Source organism: Poecilia formosa, unplaced genomic scaffold, assembly GCF_000485575.1.
Source record: "Poecilia formosa unplaced genomic scaffold, Poecilia_formosa-5.1.2 Scaffold221, whole genome shotgun sequence".
Lineage (NCBI taxonomy): Eukaryota > Metazoa > Chordata > Actinopteri > Cyprinodontiformes > Poeciliidae > Poecilia > Poecilia formosa.
In genome coordinates, this window is record NW_006800160.1 from 110068 (window position 1) to 130771 (window position 20704).

Here is a 20704-nt window from a genome sequence, read left to right on the forward strand (position 1 = left end):
CTACTTCATTCTCCTTATATTATATCTGTACTCTTGCAATATTGTGACTCTTATAATTTCAGAAAGACTCTTAGCCTGGCCTTTGTAGTTCATCGTAGAGTTGACCTGAATTCAAAGTCCAAATAAACAAAAGCTGTAAAACAAGATGGCGCCCCTGAGTACGCTGACATCAGTCTGAGCTATGGAAACCTGAAGAGACCAAAAATCCAGATATTTTTTTTTTCTCCTTCCAAAATTAAATCCTCAAAAACCAAAAATTAGATTTATCACCCAAACCTAGTTCCTGCCCTCCATACTTTGACACACACCAAATGCCTCAGCGTTGTTGCAGACCATAGTAAGCATCTCTTTTCTTCCTCCTAACTGACTTTAACCTTCAGTTAGCGGTCATGGTTGCTCTGATCATGGATATAATTACTCTTACATAAAGAAAAATGCATCTCATTGTAATTTTAGTAATGAATATCAACCCCTTTTTCACTCCCTGTTAAAAAGGTCACTGTACATTTTAGAAAAAGTCTTAATCACGTTAAATAGACCAAAAGACAAAAAATAACTACATCAAAAAAAATTTTTATCAGCACCAATTTAATCCCATATATGTCTGTTTTCACTGGAAGCACAGGCAGGTGTCAGTCTATGATGGATGTAACACAGATGGAGCCAAAAGCCCAAAAACGCTCAGCTTTTGAATCAAGCTTTCCATCATGGCGCTATTGTCTGGACATTTAATTCAAAAACCTTGTGTGAGGACGACTTTATCAGGCTGCTTATGATTTCCGTAACATCTTCTGGTTAAGCAGGAGACTTTCCGAGTTGCCGCCTGCTGTGAAAATAGGCTGTCGTCGGGCAGGTCTATAAATTCTGCCGTCTGGTCTATTGTCAGTGAGTGACAGAGTCGGTGAGTCACGGCAGACTGACTTGTGACCAGAGCTCAGCAGCAAAAACCTCCACACGCTCCTTACAGGTCGCAAACGGACAGGAATCTTATTTTCACAAACTTTACTGCTTCGTTTATTTATGGTGGCAATTTGCATTCAGTGTGTTTTCAGTGAAAAGTGCTCTGATGAAATGAAATGATTCGCAACTACTTATAGTCAGTGAAGATAATGAAAATGGACTTGATGAGGAAAAACTGGATTTGTACTTACGATGCCCTAAATTGATCCATCACTTCAAGCTAAGAGGGATGTCTTCATGAGGACAGGGCCGCTGATTTCACTGTGTCACTCTGACTGAACTAGAAACACAGAATGATTTATTCCAAAGCAAATCATTCTTCTGCAAGGAAACACTTGCACACTGCAAAAACAAAATCGTACCAAGTATTTTTGGTCTAGTCTCTTGTACAAATATCGTAGTGCACCTGACATAAGACAAAGCTAACTATGAGAAAGTTTTCAGCAAGATAGAGGAGATTAAGTCAATAATTCCTTAATGTTCATAAAAAAGCTCTAGTTCCACTTTCAGATTATTTCACTAATAACAAGGGGAAACTGGCTTGTTATAAGTAAATTTATCTGCTAATGGAACTAGTACCTTTTCATCAATATCAATGAATTATTTTCCTAAATAAGCTCATATCTTGCTGAAAAGTTACTTCTGATTTAGTTTTGTCTTATTTCAAGTGTGACGAGATATTTGCACTAGAACCTAGACCAAAAATACTCGGTAAGATTTTGTGTTTTTGCAGTGCTCACATTAGTCATCGTCTCTTGTCTCGTTGGGTAGACTCACACAAAGTTTTAACTAACATCATTGACATAAATAATGGGATCAAAACATTCTCTAAGAGCAACTCCCCCCAGTGATCCAGCAGGAACTCAATAATCCATGTTTTTGTTATGTTGTGTTTTTTGTTCAGCGTGATGGAGCACTCTGTCATGAGGCAAAGCGATAGCTAAATGTCTTTGAATATAGGGTCAGTGGCCGTGAAAGTCCCACCAAGAACCTGATCAATCCTCAGCCAGTTGTCGAAAAATTATAAACTGAAATTGTTGCTTCCCCCAAGCACTGATGGAGTAAGACAAGTAAGCTCTCTCCTCTCACACCTGCAACACGTTAACTCATCAGTCCCAGTCTGTTGTACCAGAGGTCACTCTGCCAGTATTTAAACTCCTCTCTCTCTCCCTCACTCACTCACTCACTCACTCTCCATTTGTTGCTTTCTGTCACCGCCTTGGTTTTGTAAGCTCATGTTTATCATTTTGCCACTAAATAATTCACAGCCACACCAAGACTGTTTTATTTTGTTGAAATGAAGACAGAAGTGGCTCCTTGGACTGAAAGGGTTGCAGACTTCAGAACTAGACCGTTCTAACGCACTTTGATTAAAACCCATTCAACTATTACTCTGGCTGTATTTCTGGTCATCCTGATGGAACGTGAAGGTCTTTTTTTGTGCTTTGCTTTTCGTAAAGGTCTAATTGACTGACTGAGCTGTGAAGAGAGATTGGAATCGAGTGGAATAGGGAATGTTAAAATAATGTTTGTTTTGTTTGGTGCATGTTTTATATTGTATCTCATATTGATGTCAAGGGATTATTTCGCATGTGGCGTTTTATTAAAATATTGTTGGATTTAAAACAAAAATAATTAAATACTCTCAAATATTTGAAAAAACATATTTTATTTTTTTTTTTGGGGGGGGGAGGCAACATGGAGCCATCTGCTAGATGTTTTCAATTTTTTTGTGATGGGGTACCAAACCTGTCTCCAGCTCAAGGGCCCTTATTAAGTTAAATCCGGCCCTGTACGAAGGCAATCGAATACTCAGCAATAGATTGGATGTTTTCTGATATTGCTCATCCTCATCACTTACTTGGTTGGTGAGTTTTAATACAAATCCAGGCCAGTATTTTCTGATTGTGCCTCCAAACATGCAGAAAAAGCTCAGTCGTATCCACAAGTCGGGACACCCCGCGTACACAGACCCGACCTGTTGGCCTCGAGTCTCGATATTTTAGCGCAGAGGAAGTTGTGCTGGCCCGGACACACAGGGCCATTGTAAAGCCACCACTAGGAACAGCGCAATCCGTCAGGAAAAAGTCTGTCCAGCCGGTCGCTCCGCCTCCAACATCCTCTCCTTTGTGAGGAGCCCACACCAACCAAGAAACTTCAAGGAAAACCTCTACAGTACGACCTCACCCCCCGCCTCCTGCCGCTCGCCCGAACTAGCCAGCGCTAACCCTACAGGCTGACCAGGAACAGTCAGCGTTTTTATCCTGGGATCCGGTCGGCGCTCAGCAGATCGTTTGCAGCTTGACGTTAAGCCCGCAAACCGGGACGATGCCCGTTTTCCCAGCCGCTGGAGGATGAGGGGGTCGGTCCGCAGCGCGCCTTCCCCCGCTCACGTCCAGGATCCGAGATGTGGAAGGAGGAATATGATGTTCACTTCGACTTCCTGCTGCAGCTCCTGTGAGTTTGGCGTCAAGATCTGTTTGATGGGTTTATAGTTGAGGGGAGGCGGCATTTAAAAAATAGGATGCCAAAAAAAAAAAAAAAAGTGGAAATGAGTCAGTAGTTCTGCTAATATTTTACTGGGATCGCAGAGTAACCTTTGAACAAACATTTTTGGCTTTAATGAAAAAGCAACGATCCTGGTGTGTAACTAAGCTAATGTTTTATATAGAGCTTTTGATCCTGATTTATGAGGCTGTAAGACATGAAAGTATTTATCTCTACCAAGTCACTCAAGATTAGCTAAAGTAAGTTCTGATGAGCTGCAGGCTAAAATCTCCAAACACAAATCTCTGTATTTGTCGGGTCATTACTTAATTATTCAGATAAAAATCATTGCTAATCACATGTTTTCAGAGCCTCAGGTCCAAGATGTACTACTAATTTAAGAGTTAGCAAGAATGGTACTAAAGCATTCCATAAAATGATTAAATATTCTGTAATTTGTGTTTAAACTTTAAATTTCTTAGGAATACACCACATTTAATGCTACACCATCAGATTTAATCAGAGATAAGTTCAAAAAGAACGAAGAACGGTTTGTGAACAGCATTAACATTAGCAACTCTGTGTAAATCAGTCTGGAGGTGTTGCTTGTTTTGAATGTTGAGGTCCAGCATTGCAGCAGCGTTTCCACATAATTACATCTACAAGCTGCAACATATCACATGCAATAACAAACGCACACTTGTCTTTTCCCACAATGCTTCTGGTTTCCTTATCAATCATTATTCACAGAAAAAAAAAGAAACCATTTGAATTGCGTAACTTGGCCAATTCCCTATTATTCAACATTATTTCCTCACACACTCACACACACACCACCTTTTAAAAATGTCACGGTGACCACCATCCACCTCCCTCCCAGTCACGCCCACTCACACCTTGCCTTGATCTTCTAGGTGTGGGTACCGGCGGTACGCTGCAAAAGATTAGCATGTGAGTCACAGGCGTGCCTCTTCATGCTCTCTGACTCTGACACAGTCACACACGCGTGCAGACTGAGCGGCAGCCACGGTAGCTGAATACTCTTGGCCTCGGGGTACAGAATTGTGGTTTTAGATACACTAATAGTGCTGCTGTGTGTCACTTGGCCTTTGGCAACTCCAAGTGTCTGGTCTCGAAATCTGAGTGTAATTCTTTAATATTGTGTCCAATCTCCATTGTTTTGTGTGTGTTTTTGTGTGTGTGTGTGTGTGTGTGTGTGTGTGTGTGTGTGTGTGTGTGTGTGTGTGTGTGTGTGTGTGTGTGTGTGTGTGTGTGTGTCATGTTTACCCCATGACCGATATCAGTTTTGAATGATTTATGAGGTCTCTCTGAAGCTTGGGAATTAATATGGTCAGACAAGCGAGAGCAATTTCTACTGCAGGGACGGCTTAGCAGTGACCTCTTTTCATTGTGTTTGTGGTTCCTCCAGTGATCAGAGTCTGTAGCTGAGGCCCAATGAGTTGAAGGTGTTTCTGTGTCTCCATATGGAGCTTATATGAATTTAAAGACTAAATAAGCAGCAGTCCCTACAGGCTTTATGCTGCAGATTGAAGGGTCTCACTCTGTCGGCCTCCGCCCTGTTTCACGTGTTCCTGTGAGCCTCTCCACTGGGAGCATCACAGGAAGCGTTTAAGTCCCATCTCAAAATAAAATCAGATGACTTCTCCTCCACGCCAAAGAACAGAGGGTTTTCTTTTTCTCGTTATTCAAACCTCTTGGAAACTCCCCACCCTGTCTCCAAGGCTGAGCTCACGCTCTCGGTTTCTACAGTCTCTATCCGCCATCGCAACACGGTTCGTGCGACTGATGCTTCGCCACGATAAGGCAGAGGAGTTTACATGAGGCAGCTCATCGCAATGCAGCTGTTTATGTTCCCTGGAGCTGTACTGATACGATAAATAACTTTTATTTAAGTCCTAAGAAGTAAATGGGTAGATGAAGAGCAACACTCAAGTGAAACCTTGCAAAGAGCGTCAACATCCAGGCCCTTCATGAAGGATGTAGGTCAAGTGTCTAAATATACCGTTAGACTTTCTGTCCTGTTAAAACCACAAACTTTTGTGTGTGATGTCAGGATCTTATCTGAGATCCACGTTTGCAGTTGAACCGTAACATTTTTGTTGCGATCCAACAGAAAAAATGTTACACCAGTGACCGCAGTCTCTGACACCGGTACTTTCTGAAACCGGGAGTGAAACGTTTCTGTAGCACCCAGTACCGAGACGCGAAGGCGCAGAACGCACGGCTGTGGGACTCATTCGACATGTGGATGGGCAGATGGCAACAAAAACAATGGCGGCTAGCATCGTGCTGCTTAACCTGTTCAGCTTAGCACAATTTCTGATGAGGAATGAAAGCGAGACATGAGCATCTGGTTCATTTGAGACGGATTACTGTTTATCAGTGGAGGTGGGTGGGTCAGTCCACAGTATCAATGCTCTCATTACTTTAGATCACTCTAGCTTTTATTTATATATATATATATATAAACTGTGGAGTTCTCACTATTTAGACCAACATACTTCTTAGATTATTATGCAGAGACTCCTATTCTTCCAACCCAGAAAAGGATTTAGACCAGAGGATAATATTTATCTAGCAACCCTGAACAGGAGCATCTCGTTTATATACCTTAGATCAACATTATTAGAGTCTTATTTTTCTTTTCTCTTTCCTTTGGCTTGTTTTATTTTATTATTATTTCCTTTTAATTCGTGTAAAGCACTTTCGATTGCCTTGCTGCTGAAATGTGCTGCATAAATAAAATTACCTTACCAAATCAGCATCAGTGTGGGACCAATACTGATTACTGGGTACGGTACTTTAGTTTTCAGATTTTATTTTTTTCCAACTCTACCTCCAAAAAGATTAGCCTTTTTTTCTGTCGTTAAAGTATTTGGTAGTGATTTGGAGGAATACACATTTATTTTATTTGTAGAACATAAATATATAGACGTTTGTGGTTTTAACGTCTGAAAAAGTTCAACGTTTGCATCAGCATGTAAACAGAAGAAACATTCTCTGCCATCTTTATGTTTCTGTGTAACACTTCAGCCGTTGTTCTGCTAGGACAGGCTACTTAGCGTTAGCTGCTTCCATGGTAGCCATCTAATCAGCTGGTCTGTAATGTATTGAATTTGTCACGGTAATGAAATTTGGCTGATCAGATTAAGCAAGAGAAAAAACAACAACATCTGAGTCATCTGGTGAGAATGCCGGTAGTCATGCTCAAACAGGAAATGAGGAAACGCCAGTCAGATTAGTGGAGGTGAATAAATCTGTACGATTTGTCATAAATTGGTAAGCAAATGCCAAAACACTCTCTGTGGCGTTGACGTTGAAATAAAGCGCTGTTAACACATAAGTGGGTAATCCAGAAGAAAGCTCCTGGGACACAAATCAAGTTGCTCGGTGCAGAAGCAATTTAAATAAGAGCATTTTTCAAACTGGCAATCAAACACAAACACGGTTTATTAAAATGTCCCTGAAAAGGCTCATTCACTTCCTGGTTGACTCGGCAGTGAAGTACTTTGCAGAGTAAAGTGTGTAATGCTCTCAAACTGCAGCTCAACGTCAATTAGGTAGGTCATAAATAAACAAGCAGGGCACTAATTAATACTTGCACATTGATTCTCTGTTTACTTGACAACAGCCTAACAACTGTGTACAGTATGAGACCGACCCATAAACGGTTATTTGGACTGAGCTGCTTAGCTTCTCTAGTGTTTTAGTTGACAACAGTACATGGCTATTGTAACGCGGGACGGGACGTCAGAAACGGTGTTGGTAGATTTTCTTTTTTTCATGCTTTGTTTTCCAGGAGCTTTCAAATGTGTTTGTTGTGTTTAAAACGAACCTTGACAATTAACAGGTGCCATTGAAACCCAGCGGAGCAGAAAGGAACTTAAGATGGAGATGTTTTTATAATTCATCCTCATTCAGCCGTTCGCTGGAACGATTATATTGTCTAAATTATGATTTATTACTAAAGAAAAAAACCCCAAAAGGTCTGTCATCTTGTGGAACTGTCATGTTGTTGCAAGCAAACGTGTTTATTTACAGTTTTCCTGCTCGTTTGTGTTTGTTTTCCCGTCGTCTTAGCTTTTACGGGATTGGACATTTTGATTTTCATTTCGCCAGACAGTTGGGGAAAATCACAAATTGAACGGCTGAATAGTTTTTGACTTTGAGTGTCACCCTTAAGGACAGTTTCATGGGAGTTGCTGAAGTCAGCATGAGCGTATATGTCTTGTTACCACCTACGACTGCAAAGCTGCTGCTGCTGTTTTCACCTTGCGGTTTCTTGGCACAAACCTGTGTGCGTGTGCGTGTGCGTGTGTGTGTGTGTGTGTGTGTGTGTTCCTGCTGTAACAGGAGATTCACAAAAAAAGTAGTTTAGAGTCGCTGGTTCAGAAACCTGGCAGGTGTCTGACGTTATCAGGAGAGCTTTGTAACAGTCAGACTTTACAGTTGTGCAGCTAGCATCACAGCTAAGGTCAAGTGTTAGAATGTCTCCCCTCCAACCTAAGGATGCTTTGCCGCTGGAGGTGGATGGATCTGTGCACCTGTGGTTTCCTGCGCTTTATGACACGCTACCCCCGATCAGCGTCGGCCCAGAACCGGAGGAAAAGGCATAGAACAAATCTGAGAGCCGAGGTAAAAAACTGTTTCTTTTCGTCCCGTTCATTAACTTGAGCTCTTGCATCTGTTGTGCGTGTGTGTGTGTGTGTGTGTGTGTGTGTGTCTTTCTGTCTGTGTGTGTCTGTGTGCGTATGTTCTCTTTCCCAGCGATGCCAACCTGTCAGACGTGCCGTCTGACTTGGAGGAGTGCGCTCTGGGCAGTCTGGAGCGCGGCAGCACCGACACTCTGGCCAATGGCTGCCGAGTCGACAGCGAGGCCGCCAAGAGGCTGGCCAAGCGCCTGTATCACCTGGACGGCTTCAAGCGCTGCGACGTCGCCAGACACCTGGGCAAAAAGTGAGTCAGTATGACGCATGAGCAGATAGCAACCAAAACACTGAACTCAAGTAAGAGTAGCACTGCTTCAACATGGCTTTACGCAAGTTAAAGTAAAAACTTTAAAGTAAGTTAAAGTAAAGTAAGAGTAGCGATACTTCATATCATTTAATCACTCAATCAAACTTTATTTGCGTAGCACGTTTCAGCAACAAGTCAGTTCAAAGTGTTTTACATCATAAAAACACAGAAATCAACAACATTTTCCCAAGTGCTGTCTGTACACACAAAAAAATTACTCAAGTAAATGTAACTTGTTTCTCTGCAAATAAATCGGCAAACTTTCCTTCTGAAAGAGAAACGTGTTTTTTTTGGGGAGTTTATGAGTAAAACCCCTGAATGATTTTTTTTAAAGTGTTTGTATATGTTGTGACATAGACAATGACAATAACTGGACTAACAAGGGACAAGCTAAAATGGCTGGGTATAATGAAACAAACTATAAAGAAATGATAAAAAAGCAGAAAATAGCTGAAGCTACAAGTCCAAACACCTATGGATCATAACGGCTCATGTTGTTGAAGGAAATACAAAAGAAGCTCCATTTACAATTTGCCACAAGTCGTGTAGGAAACGGCAACATGAAGAACAAAGTGCTCTTGTAGGGTAGGTGAGACCAAAGTTTAACTTTTTGGCCAGCTCACAAAAAACTGCGTGTAATGAAAAACTAACACTGCACATCAACAGAACAACAAGAAAAAAAACAATTTCCATTCTGATGAGACTTTAATGATCTTGGATTCATGCATTCATTCCAGCTCTCATTTCACAGATCAGTACCACATTGTGTTGATCTGTTCAATAAAATCCTAATAGAAAACACGTAGAATCTTGTGGTTACAAAGTGGAAAAACTTCAAGAGATTTGAATGTTTTTATAAGAGGCTGCATCCTCTGGTGTCACGTTGACCTACTGATGCTGATTATTTCTCTCTCTCTCTGCAGCAACGAGTTCAGTCAGCTGGTGGCTTCAGAGTACCTGAGTTACTTTGATTTCTCTGGCCTGTCCCTCGACCGAGCCCTGAGGTAACGCTTACTCAGCAAATTTTAGAGGCAAATGGATGACAGAAGATCTTCACACACATACGCGCGCACACACACATACGTTAGTTCTGAGCTAATCAACTTGACAGTGTTGACGTCGATTATCCTGTGCAACTTACGGTACATTAGGGCTGCAGCTGATGATTATTTTAGCAATTGACTAATCTATCAATTATTCTAATGATTAATCAATTATACTGTTGATTAATCAGTTAATCGGATAAAAAAATTTTTGGCTCATTTTACATATTTTTCATGTAACCACCTATGCGTTTTTCTACACAATACTAGAAATGCATTAAGATGAAAATAGTATTGCTTTGTTAGAGAGTTTGAATCAGGTGAAGCTACTTGAGGAGTTTTGGCTAAAACATATTTACAGACAAAGGTTTATTTGTTTTTTACCCTCAATGCAAAATGTATATTTTGTACAGCTTTGACTTAATTACTGCTTTGAATGTGCTTCTTTTTTTAACCGATTGATTACTAAAGTCATTGACGATCGTTTCAGTAATTGATTAATCACAATTAATCCGATTAATCGTTTCAGCCCTACAGCATATCAGACATGACACGTAGGGTTTTCAGCTCATGGTAACAGCGGTTGTAGTTCTCATTATTGAAATTAGAACAGATTAACATCAGTTCTTGTTTCATTGGACTGTTTTTGTGTTACAGAAACTTCTTAAAGGCCTTTCCACTGATGGGAGAAACTCAGGAAAGAGAGCGGGTCCTCGTCCATTTCTCCAGACGTTACTGTCACTGCAACCCACTGACGCCCACCTCTGAAGGTTTGACTCAACCCGCCTCATTAAACACGTTCAGGATTTGCCTTATTTTACTTAAAGAGCAATTTGGCTCACTTCGATCCCTCCGACATCGACCTTCTTCTTCGTCTTTTTGCAGATGGAGCCCACACATTGACCTGCGCGCTAATGCTACTCAACACTGATCTACATGGACATGTACGCACCGTCGTCTTTCCGCCTCTACGTTTTTTCTGATTTCTAATTTATAAAGTCTTCTTTAAACGTGATGCAAAATATCTGAGATGACTTACCGTCAGGACGGCACGTCTTTGACGCGTTTTCTGCATTTCTTTTTTTTTCTACCCGTCTGTCCTTTTTGCTGTTTCACTCTCTCCTCGGCCTACTTTATGACCTGCTTATGTCTCGTCTAATGGAACCGTCTCCTGTGTGCGGTGTGAAAACTGGAGCGCTGTCAGTTCACAGTTTGCCTCTCCTTGGCCCTGCTCTTCACTTCACTTCTACCCTCACTAGCAATATTAACTAATATCCTCTCTGTCTTTTCAATTCCCTTTTCTCCTTTTCAAACCCTTCCCCCTGCTAACCAAATCTGGCCCCTGGTCTGTCTCTGCCCCTGCAGGTGGTGAGTATGCTTACCAACTAAGAGTCTCCCTGTAGACGCGTTGCCCTCCTTTTACCAGCTAAAACGGCACAGCTCACATTTGTTTTTTGTCCCCCAGTACAGATGTGTGAAAAGCAATAAAATAAGTTTTTCTTTTATTGAATTTTTGTCTTGAAATAAGACAAAACTAACCTGCAAGTAACTTTCCAGCAAAATATAAGAGCCAATAATTCCTTAATATCAATGAAAAACTACTATTATTTCATTAATATTTTGGAAAAAATGTCTTATAATAAGTGAAATAATTTGAACAAGCCCTTTTCTTCCTGAAAAGTTACTTGGAAGTTAGTTATGTCTTATTTCAAGTGTACTAAGATATTAAACTAGAAGCTAAACCAAAAATACTTGGTGATATTTTGGGGTTTTTTTGCAGAACAGACCAGAAGCTGGTAAACTATAGACACACACATCTAAACTTGAGAAAATCCAAACCCAGCATGAGACGGGGGAAAGACCAAAACATTAAGAAAACACATATTAGCTATACTAGTCAAAATAAAACAGGAAGCTGCAAATAAAAAGCTAAAGACGACTGTAAATGAAAGAAACGTGGCTACATAATAGAACAAAGTCCAACACATGATGGTGACAGAGGACAGTCCACAAAGACTGGACTCTGACACTATTTACGCTAAATATGCACAGTGAGGACATTTTGGGCATTACCGTTGGAGAACCACGTATCCATAGCAACCATTTGATACCATGTAGAAAAGAGAGTGAGGTTCAAATATTCATCGATCACAAGTGAGGACTTTGCTAACCTTCACTGGAGCTTGTGAAATATGAGGCAAAGTGTTGTCCTGCTGGTAAATTTAAAGTTTTAGCAGAAGGGATTCAAAACTGGTCATTTAGTTTTGCTTTTATTAACTTGCTTTTTTCCCCACTTAAAATAAATCTGGTCAAATCAAAAGTTAAATTTTCTAAAATGCTCAGAGATTATACTACAGTAACAACAGATGAATATATTTTTTGCAGATGTTGCATTAAAGTGAAATATTTTAAAACTTCATAGCTTACCGCGAAGCCTATAATTAAACATACCCATGTTGGAATTAGTAGCTTTATTTTTAAATTTGACAAACAAGTTATCTTACTAATTGCATTTTACCAATAAACCAGAGTGCCAGTTATTGTAATAACTAAATACCTAAAACTGAGTTTGAATCCATTCAAATCTCATAACAATTTCTTTAAAAACAGTAGCATTGTTACCTGGTATTTATTTTATCATTTGTATTCATTCAGATAGTTTGACTGCAGTTACAAACAGCTCTCTCTCTCTTTTATCCTACACTAATGTTGGACCGTAATTACTTGCCAACACTTCCTCTGCGGTAGGTAGCTGCTAGCTAACCTCTTATGAAAGCAGAGGCGCTGCTGAACTCTAGCAGCTTAACACTGCCACCCAGTGGGAGAGCTGTGAAACTGCAACCAAGTGAAAGGAAAAAAAAAAAAGAACCACAGGAAATGCATCATCTTTACATTTTCACATATATTCCCACTGACAAAACTTTGACTCAAGCTGCTACGTTGCTTTTCCTCCTGTCCTCAGAACATTGGGAAGAAAATGTCTTGCCAGCAGTTTATTAGTAACCTAGATGGCCTCAACAACGACAATGACTTCCCTAAAGAATTATTAAAGGTACAATAAACTTTTATTTCCCATTATTTCTTATTATATTTCCCACCAGAACTGAAACTGAAACAAGCGGAGATGAAAAAGGATTTATTTTCCTCCTGTCTGTGTCACAGGTCTTGTATAACTCAATCAAGAACGAAAAGCTGGAGTGGGCAATGTGAGTTCACCTTTTAGAAGTATTTTTTGGAATATGTAAGCTAATTTAAATTTTTTTTTTTTTTTTTTGCATCTTGGTGTTTTTTTTTATCTCAATGTGTGTGTGTGTGTGTGTGTGTACACGCAGTGAGGAGGAGGAGCTCAGGAAGAGTCTGTCAGAATTAGTGGAGGACCAGTGTGAGGGCGGGAGCAAGCGTGTTGCTAGGGTGACGGACGGCACTAACCCCTTCATCGCCATTCCCGTTCAGCTGAACGCCGTCACCTACAAACACGGGGTGCTGACGCGCAAGAGCGACGCCGACATGGACGGCAAAAGAAGTGAGAGCGCCCACGAGCCGACCGGCGAACCGATAAAACATCTACATCCACTGACTGTTCAGTGAAACCGATTTTTACTCTAGTTTGTTTCTCTTCCAGCTCCGAAGGGGCGGCGAGGCTGGAAAAAGTTCTACGCGGTCCTAAAGGGGATGATCTTATATCTCCAGAAGGTACCAGATCTCTTCCTCTGCTCCGTTGCCATAGAAACACATCCACCACCGCAGCGACAGCCGTGCTGAATGCTGCGAGCTGCTGCGGTGTGTGTGTGTGTGTGTGTGTGTGTGTGTGTGTGTGTGTGTGTGTGTGTGTGTGTGTGTGTGTGTGGTAGAAAATGTGAGAGGCGTGGTGTGTGTATGTCTCCCTCTGCTGGCTGGAAAGCTGCACTGACCACATGTTCAGTTGTTTGACTTCCAAGTAAAGCCGGTAGATTTACTTTACAAAAAAAAACTCAAACTGATTTTCCTTTTCTTGTTTTTCAACAGGATGAGTACAGACCAGACAGTGACATTTCCGAGGCGGACCTGAAGAACGCCGTGAGAATTCATCACGCTCTGGCCACTCGTGCCACCGACTACAGCAAGAAGCCCCATGTGCTGAAACTGAAAACTTCAGACTGGAGAGTGTTTCTGCTGCAGGCCCCGTAAGGAACAACTCAGACAGGAAACTAACACATCTGCAGGGATCAACGTGTTGATATTAATGAATGTTTAAATAATTAACACCAGATCAGAGGAGTTGTTTTAGAGATCTGATAGTGATATCTGTATCGGTCCTGATATTAAAAAAGTTCTAGTTCGGTTGTCGACGACAATGTGCCTAATAAGGGCAGATCTATTCAGTCTAATTCTATGCTTTGTGCTCTGAGCGACATCATGATTTATTAGTTATTTTTACGTTATATTTGGAATCCCTAATTGAACTTTCTAAACCATTTGAAAGAAAGTTTGATGCTTTTTATTTTTACGTTTGACCAAAATAGACAACCTGTTGTTTCACTTTCTTTATTTATTTTACATTGTCTAGCTGAACAAATTAGTCGTTTTTAAATATTTGACAAAGCTTATTAATTTTTTTTTTAATCAGTGCATTTATGTCTGCTTTAAAAAAAGAAAGTCAGCTCAGCTGTTTTTCTGTATCGGATCTGTATCAGCTGATATTAAACCTCAGATATCGACATCGGAACTGAAAAAAGTAGATCGGTCCACCCTTAGTTTTTTTTTTTTTTTGTCTGAGAAAAAGCTTCTAAAATCTGGTGCTGCTGATCAAATGCCGGTCGGGTCGTTTTTATTCTCCGTTCTCTCTGCAGGAGTGAGGAGGAGATGCTGTCCTGGATCTTCCGGATAAACCTGGTGGCGGCGCTGTTCTCCGCCCCGGCTTTTCCCGCCGCAATCGGATCCATGAAGAAATTCTGCCGGCCCATCCTGCCGTCCTCGTCCACCAGACTGAACCAGGTACATAGTAGCTACTTTGTTTGAAACACAGCTTTCAGCAGCTAATTCCTGAGTGATTTTTTGTTTTTTGCTTTGTTTTTTTCGGGCCGTCTTTGGTTGGTGCAGGAGGAGCAGCTGCTGAGTCACGAGAACAAGCTGAAGAAGACGAGTTTGGAGCTGGAAGAGCACAGGAAGCTGCAGCCGTCGGGCGACCCGAAGGGCCGCGACTGGGAGGAGTACCGGCTCAAAGAGCACTACCTCACGTACGAGGTAGCGACTTCCTGCGGCGCTCATCCATGTTTGATCAGCTTCAGCAAACAGGAACCACTGAGATTTCTATTATTTGATCAGCAACAATCCCGGGTTATCCGGAGCGCCTTGAAAACGTATTGGTTTAATATTTTGTCATCCGTTAGCCACAAACTTCAATTAGTTTTAGGTCGTAGATCAACACAAAGTGGCACACGACTGGGAAGAGGAAGGAAAATAACATAATTTTCAACCTTAAATAGAAAAAAAATGAATTTAAAAGAAATAAATCTAACAGTGTGTCCTCCCGGGTCGGTACTATGCAGAACCGTGTTTTGCTTTAATTACAGCTACAACATATTTCTTTACACATAAATAAAATGTCTAAACCGTTCCGTTGTAGATCTGGATGTCCACATGTTTCAGGACAAGTGTTTTTGTTTTTTTTAGGGGGGTTTTGTTTTTAGTTTAACCAATTTGATAAAAAAAAAATTGACTTTTTTAACCCTGCTTTAAACTGAACATCTTTCTCCCTTCCTGTTTCTGGGCATTTCAAGCAATTTAATCGCATCATAAATTTTTCATTTTTTTGCTCTGATTCATATTTTTTGAAGGTCAGCTTTGTTTGCAGACATCCTGATCCACTTTATTTATGGTTTCAGTCATGTGTGTGGATCTAAGTTTTGTTTGGTTGTTGTGTTTTATTCATCTCGGATGTTAAAGTATTGTCCAGTTTTAGTGTTAAAATTCTTTACAAAATTAAAATTTATTGGTCTTGGAGAGGGGAAACTTGCATTATTAAGCCGTTATCAATACATCAGTTGAAAATGGTCTCAAAACAATAAGATTATAGTTTATAATTGCAATAAGTACTTAGGTAATTTATTTTCCAGCAGAATCTACCATGTTATGACCTTCATGATGCTGTTTTATTCTCTTAAACGTCTGAATTCTAAACGGATTATTTGTCTATTATACTACTACTAAGCTACTGTAGCTTTAAGTTGAGTGATTCTGATCGTTTCTCCCCCTGCCCTGTCTCTGAGCAGAAGACTCGCTACGAGACGTACGTCAGCCTCCTGCAGGCCAAAATCCACGCCGAGACGGACGACCTGGAGAAGATCGAGGCCAGCGTTCTCAGCGGGATGATGTCTGACGCTACCCTGGCGGGTCGAGAGTGCCTCCTGCGGAAGACGCGCTCCTCCCCGTCCATCAGCCTGTCCCACTCCGGCCAGAACGGGAGGCTCCCCGGATGCACTGTTTAGTCACTCGCCCGTTGCGTTTTGTGGCTCCTCGGATCTTCCCCTCCCCTTCCCGCCGTCCTCCCGGCGAACCGCCCCGCTCCCTCCCAGATGTTATTAAACCTGATGAATATCCTGACCTTGAGCAATAGTTGAGGGAAGCTGCTGAACCCTTCGTTCTCTCAGCTCCTGTTGTCGCACATTTGGAGCGATCCAAACTGTGATCTCTGCTTCAACACAGCACCGTCAGTATTACTTTTTATCATCTCAGAGTCGGGCAGTTGTCTAGTCAAAGTGCCATTAGCTCGGAGAAGAACTTCAAGTGGTTTGAGTAAGTCGGAAAGCAAGTCGGAACCGTCTGGTTTTTCTTTCCTGACCTTGTGCTTCGGTCCTGAAGTGAGTCGGTAGGTGTAGCGAGGCAGGCGCCGTGCTGCTGTAGCATTGGGCCGTTTTCACTCATCTGGACTCATCCAGGCACGTGTAGCAAATGGACCTACAGTATGAGGAGAGTGTGTAGTATTAACTCAGAAGGATAAAGTCCCTAACTATCATATTTATTTATTTATTTGACTTTATTTAGCCCAGAGAAGGCTTGTCATCCTGTTTCCAGAAGTTTTTTTTTTTTTTTTTTGCATGTCTCTTTGGAGGATGTAAAATGGGTAAAACTGTTCCTAGTGAGCTGCTGGAGGCTTAGTGCCTTACTGAAGGGCACCTTGGCTCAGAGAGATCAAACGACTGCTTAAACCGCCCAAAACACTAACATTTGTTTAATATTTTTCACATTTTCAGGAAACAAAAGCGGGTTTCGAGAAGTGCTGGTCAGATAGAAAGACCCTCCGAGCTGTTGTCTGCGTTATCCTCTCACTGCTGCGTTTCTGTCCCAACTGAACAGAAACAAGTCTGCAATGCTCTTGAATTTTTTAGCATTTTGTCGCATCGCAAACTTCAGCGCAGGTCGTCGGTATCGCCTCTGACAAATTACGACGCGTTTTGTGCATATTTGGGGATAGGGTGGTAAACGATGTTCTGAAATCTAATTTTTCTTCTTTTCTTTTTTTTTTTACCTATTCGACAATAAACTAACCATGAAGTATTTTTAGCTAAATAAAATTTTATTCACTTATTTATTTTGTAGAAACCGGATTATAGATACTTGAAATTGTTTTGGGGCATATTGTTAGAAGAAAGTTGCGCTACGTTACGCTTAATATTTTTGGACTCTATACAATAGAGTCCAAAAATATTAAGGAAAACAGGAAAAATATTTCGTCCATTCCCAGCAATAAAAACAGGATGTAGGTCAGTCTGCATCTGAAAACGGTTGCTGTATTCAGCCAAGTTTTAATACAGCAATTAAAAACAGTGGTGGATTTATAGTACAACGAGAGGAGACGCTCCTAGTTACCAAGACGACAGAGAGAAACCAGAAAGCTTTCTGTAGCGTCCAACACTTTTGTAAGCAGATTTTAATTTAAAAGTGGTAGTTTTGTTGTAATTTACCTCAAATTGTGGTTGCACAAAATTGATTGGCCACATAAAACTCCAATTAAACACCTTTAGGTTTGTTGCTGTGACGTGACAAAATGTGGAAAAGTTCAAGAGATGGAAACTCTTGGCTTGGTGATGCAACAGAATATGTCTGGCTGTTACAAGAGCAGGACAGGAAGTTGTGGGCGATGCAGGATATGTTGGTCGTGGTGTGTGAATGTGTTCCAGTTTGGTATATTGAAGCTAAAAGCAGCTGAAGGATTTTAAACAAATTTAAATACCTGGGTCTCGTTGTCCTACAACGAGCTGATTGAGCGCGTTTGGCTTCCCGCCGGCACAATCAGGCCTGGGTCTCTCCAAAGCCTTTATCTTTGAGTCTGAACATGCACTATCACCCCCTCGGATCCATCACCCGTCACATGGGCCCGTCATAACTTTCTCTGGCCTGTTTCCAGTATCCAGCACCGACTGAAGCTGATGTCTCACTTCGTGGAAACGAAAACCGGCCAATTTGTAGAGCGGAGCAGCGGGACTGCTCCAGTTTCGTGTTTCTAAGTCGATAAGCCAGTCGGTATCTGGCAACCGGTGGCCATCAAAACATTTTTCCTGTTGATGTGAAGCGACTTCTAGGAAAAAGGGACCAGTTTAAGTTTCTTAGTAGAGACCAAGAACAGGCAAAGCAGATCTACGGCTCATGTGTTTTTTGTTTTTTTTCTCCCAAACCAAGAGACAAAAAGCAACCCAGTGGACCTGAATTTCCTGGAAGAAGACGACTGTGGTTGGAACAGGAGATGCGCTAGTACATCTGTTTGTGAGCACCTTAATTGACTGAGCCTAAGCTCCCCCAATCACACACAAACATGTCCCCCCCCAACGTAACTGTTTATGACACAACTGTAGACCAGTAACTTCGGTATCCTCTCACTTGACCCTGATGCGTTTTTTGATCACGTTGGAAACGCTAACCGTACGATATGGACGCCTGCGCCGCTTTGGAGGACCAGGTTTGGCTTAGTCCGGAATCCTCGTTTGGGACTTTGGCTGGAATAACCTGGATTCTCTTTCAGACTGAAAACAAATAAGCCGCTGAAGAAGAGCCGTGTGTCCGAAGCAGGAACTACCCGTTTTTAAAGCCGTTTGGATAAAAAGAGCCGCTTCGCTACAGGGAGGCTTCCCCGGCGTAGTCCCTTTGTCTGGCTGTCGTGCTAACCTTCGATTCCTCGTGTTCTAGGTTCTAGGTTAGGCCTGTGCTGTAAAATAAGGTTGTGACAAAATAAAAAGTGGATTGTTTTTGTTTTATTTAAAGAAGAAAAAAAAAAACTGACAACTTTGGCATATTGGTGCCAGAATTTGATCTCTTTTTTTCTTTTTTTTTTCTTTTTTTTTTTGTTTCGTTTGTATATTTGAACTTTTTGACAGAATGCGCATACTATGTAAAGGACATATTTACTGAATATTTAGTCTGTGCTTCATAAAGTAAGCTTTTATACAGACGACTGGGCCTTGACTTTATTACTGCCAACACAAAGCAAAGCAGATTATTAGATTACTGAAATACGTTTAGGATTTATTAGAATCTGATTTGTTTTATCGTGGAGGAAACGATGTGAGAATTGGTAAGTAGTTGAATCATGGTTACGCACAAAAATAATACATTATATGGGATATCATAATTTAAAAATTTGACAGAATTTTTTTTTTTTTTAGTTTTAGATTTAAAATAAATACTAGGATATTTCTTTTAAATTTGAAGCAAAATATTCTCTATATTTAAAGCTGCTCGTCGGACATTGACATATCAAATCTATTCACTTCACTTTGGAAATAGTTTCACATAGTTCATACATATAGCAGTGTATTTAAAATATATTTCAACAGATTTACAAACAATTGTAAAGTAATTCCACACGATATAATTCAGAGAATTTGTAATCACTTTCCTCAAAGATTCAAAGGGGAATATGTAAATATTTCAGCAATACTCAGCCTCTTTGAAACTGTTACATGCATATAAGAAAATCCATAACGTCAAAGTTGTGCACCCAAAGTTATGTTTAAAACAATAACAGCAGTCCAACATCACTGCTTTATTTTATTTTATTTTTTTAATTTTGTTTTCTAAAAATTTAATTTCCACAAAGTGATTAATTTACTAGTCGGTGCAGAAGAGTAATGGAAAACTAAACGACATGCTGCTGTTTCTGTGTAACTGAATCATTAATCAAGCGGAGCGTGTTCACGACAGCAGCATGGGGTTCAATCAGGGAATCACTCATTTTGTGAAAAAGTGGGTTGAAACAGGTGTTTTTAATTATTATTTTATACCTTTAATTTCGCAAATCTAAATGCTGGTTATAGAGAGTCTGTAAGGCTAGCTCTAAATAATGTTCAGTGAACACTGGACGCTGATTAAAAAGTTAATTGGAGAGAGGAAAACATACAGTTGAAGCACAAAGATTATATAAAATACTTTAAAATGAAAGTCACAGGGACTTCAAGGGAAATAGAAAACTATCAAAGAAGAGCCGAAACAGTAAAGACTTGGCTGACAGTCGTCTCCAAGGTGACCAGGGAAACGTCTGCAGCTGCCTGTGAGTGTTGACCTCCCTCATTTATTGCTTACCAGGGATGATGGTGGCAGGTTGGTTCTGGAACAACCAGATTAATGCTATGAAGCAGCCAGCATATCTGGATCTTAATCCATCACGAAACAAATGGGTTGACATCAGAGAATCCCACCGAGTATGCTACATCAAGTGGACACTCCAAGTTGCTCGTTCTTTCTCAGAGCTGAAATTGTAATAAACGAGCTATGTTCTCCCTCTTTTTGTTTTTTTAAAATAGTCTTTTAAAAACGTGTTTTCCCTTAACAGCTTTAAAGTTCGGCTCCTAAATTTGAAAGAAAGTTTGACTTAAAATGAGCTTCTTCCAGAATAATTCCAGAGTTTAGTAAGATTTCCCCCAGAAAATAACTAAAACAGAGGAAGAAGAGTAGAAAATAGCAACTGGTGTAAAAACATTTATTATTCCTACACAGTCTACTTAATTTATCATGTAGCGAACCAGAGATATTCGTAACTGCGCATTACTCACTTGCCTAACCTGTCGCCTACATTACCCACAATGCACCTCGCGCTCTACCTAGTTCGGCGGGGTTAAGCTAGCTAGCTTCTCTGGTTGGCTAGTGTAGTTAGCTAGTGCTCAAAGTCGCCGCTGAGAAGGTTGTGAAGCTATTGAGTGGCTTAA

The 20704-nt window shown here is 40.8% G+C and overlaps 1 protein-coding gene across 2 annotated transcripts in view; it reads left to right on the plus strand.

Annotated features, from left to right (window-relative positions):
• Positions 1-18769, plus strand: part of psd2 (pleckstrin and Sec7 domain containing 2) — a 44016-nt gene extending 25247 nt beyond the window's left edge. Inside the window, exons 4-15 of one of the 2 annotated variants that reach the window (XM_007568348.2) lie at positions 8236-8424; positions 9408-9488; positions 10185-10297; positions 10413-10471; positions 12490-12579; positions 12690-12733; positions 12860-13050; positions 13150-13220; positions 13533-13690; positions 14357-14501; positions 14607-14750; positions 15779-18769. In XM_007568348.2, coding sequence (XP_007568410.1) covers positions 8236-8424; positions 9408-9488; positions 10185-10297; positions 10413-10471; positions 12490-12579; positions 12690-12733; positions 12860-13050; positions 13150-13220; positions 13533-13690; positions 14357-14501; positions 14607-14750; positions 15779-15994 — 1501 coding nt within the window. In that variant the 3' untranslated portion in view covers positions 15995-18769. Of the gene's footprint in view, positions 1-8235; positions 8425-9407; positions 9489-10184; positions 10298-10412; positions 10474-12488; positions 12580-12689; positions 12734-12859; positions 13051-13149; positions 13221-13532; positions 13691-14356; positions 14502-14606; positions 14751-15778 lie in introns of both variants that reach the window. The other variant, XM_016679807.1, reaches the window with a different exon arrangement.
• Positions 18770-20704: the final 1935 nt, after the last annotated feature.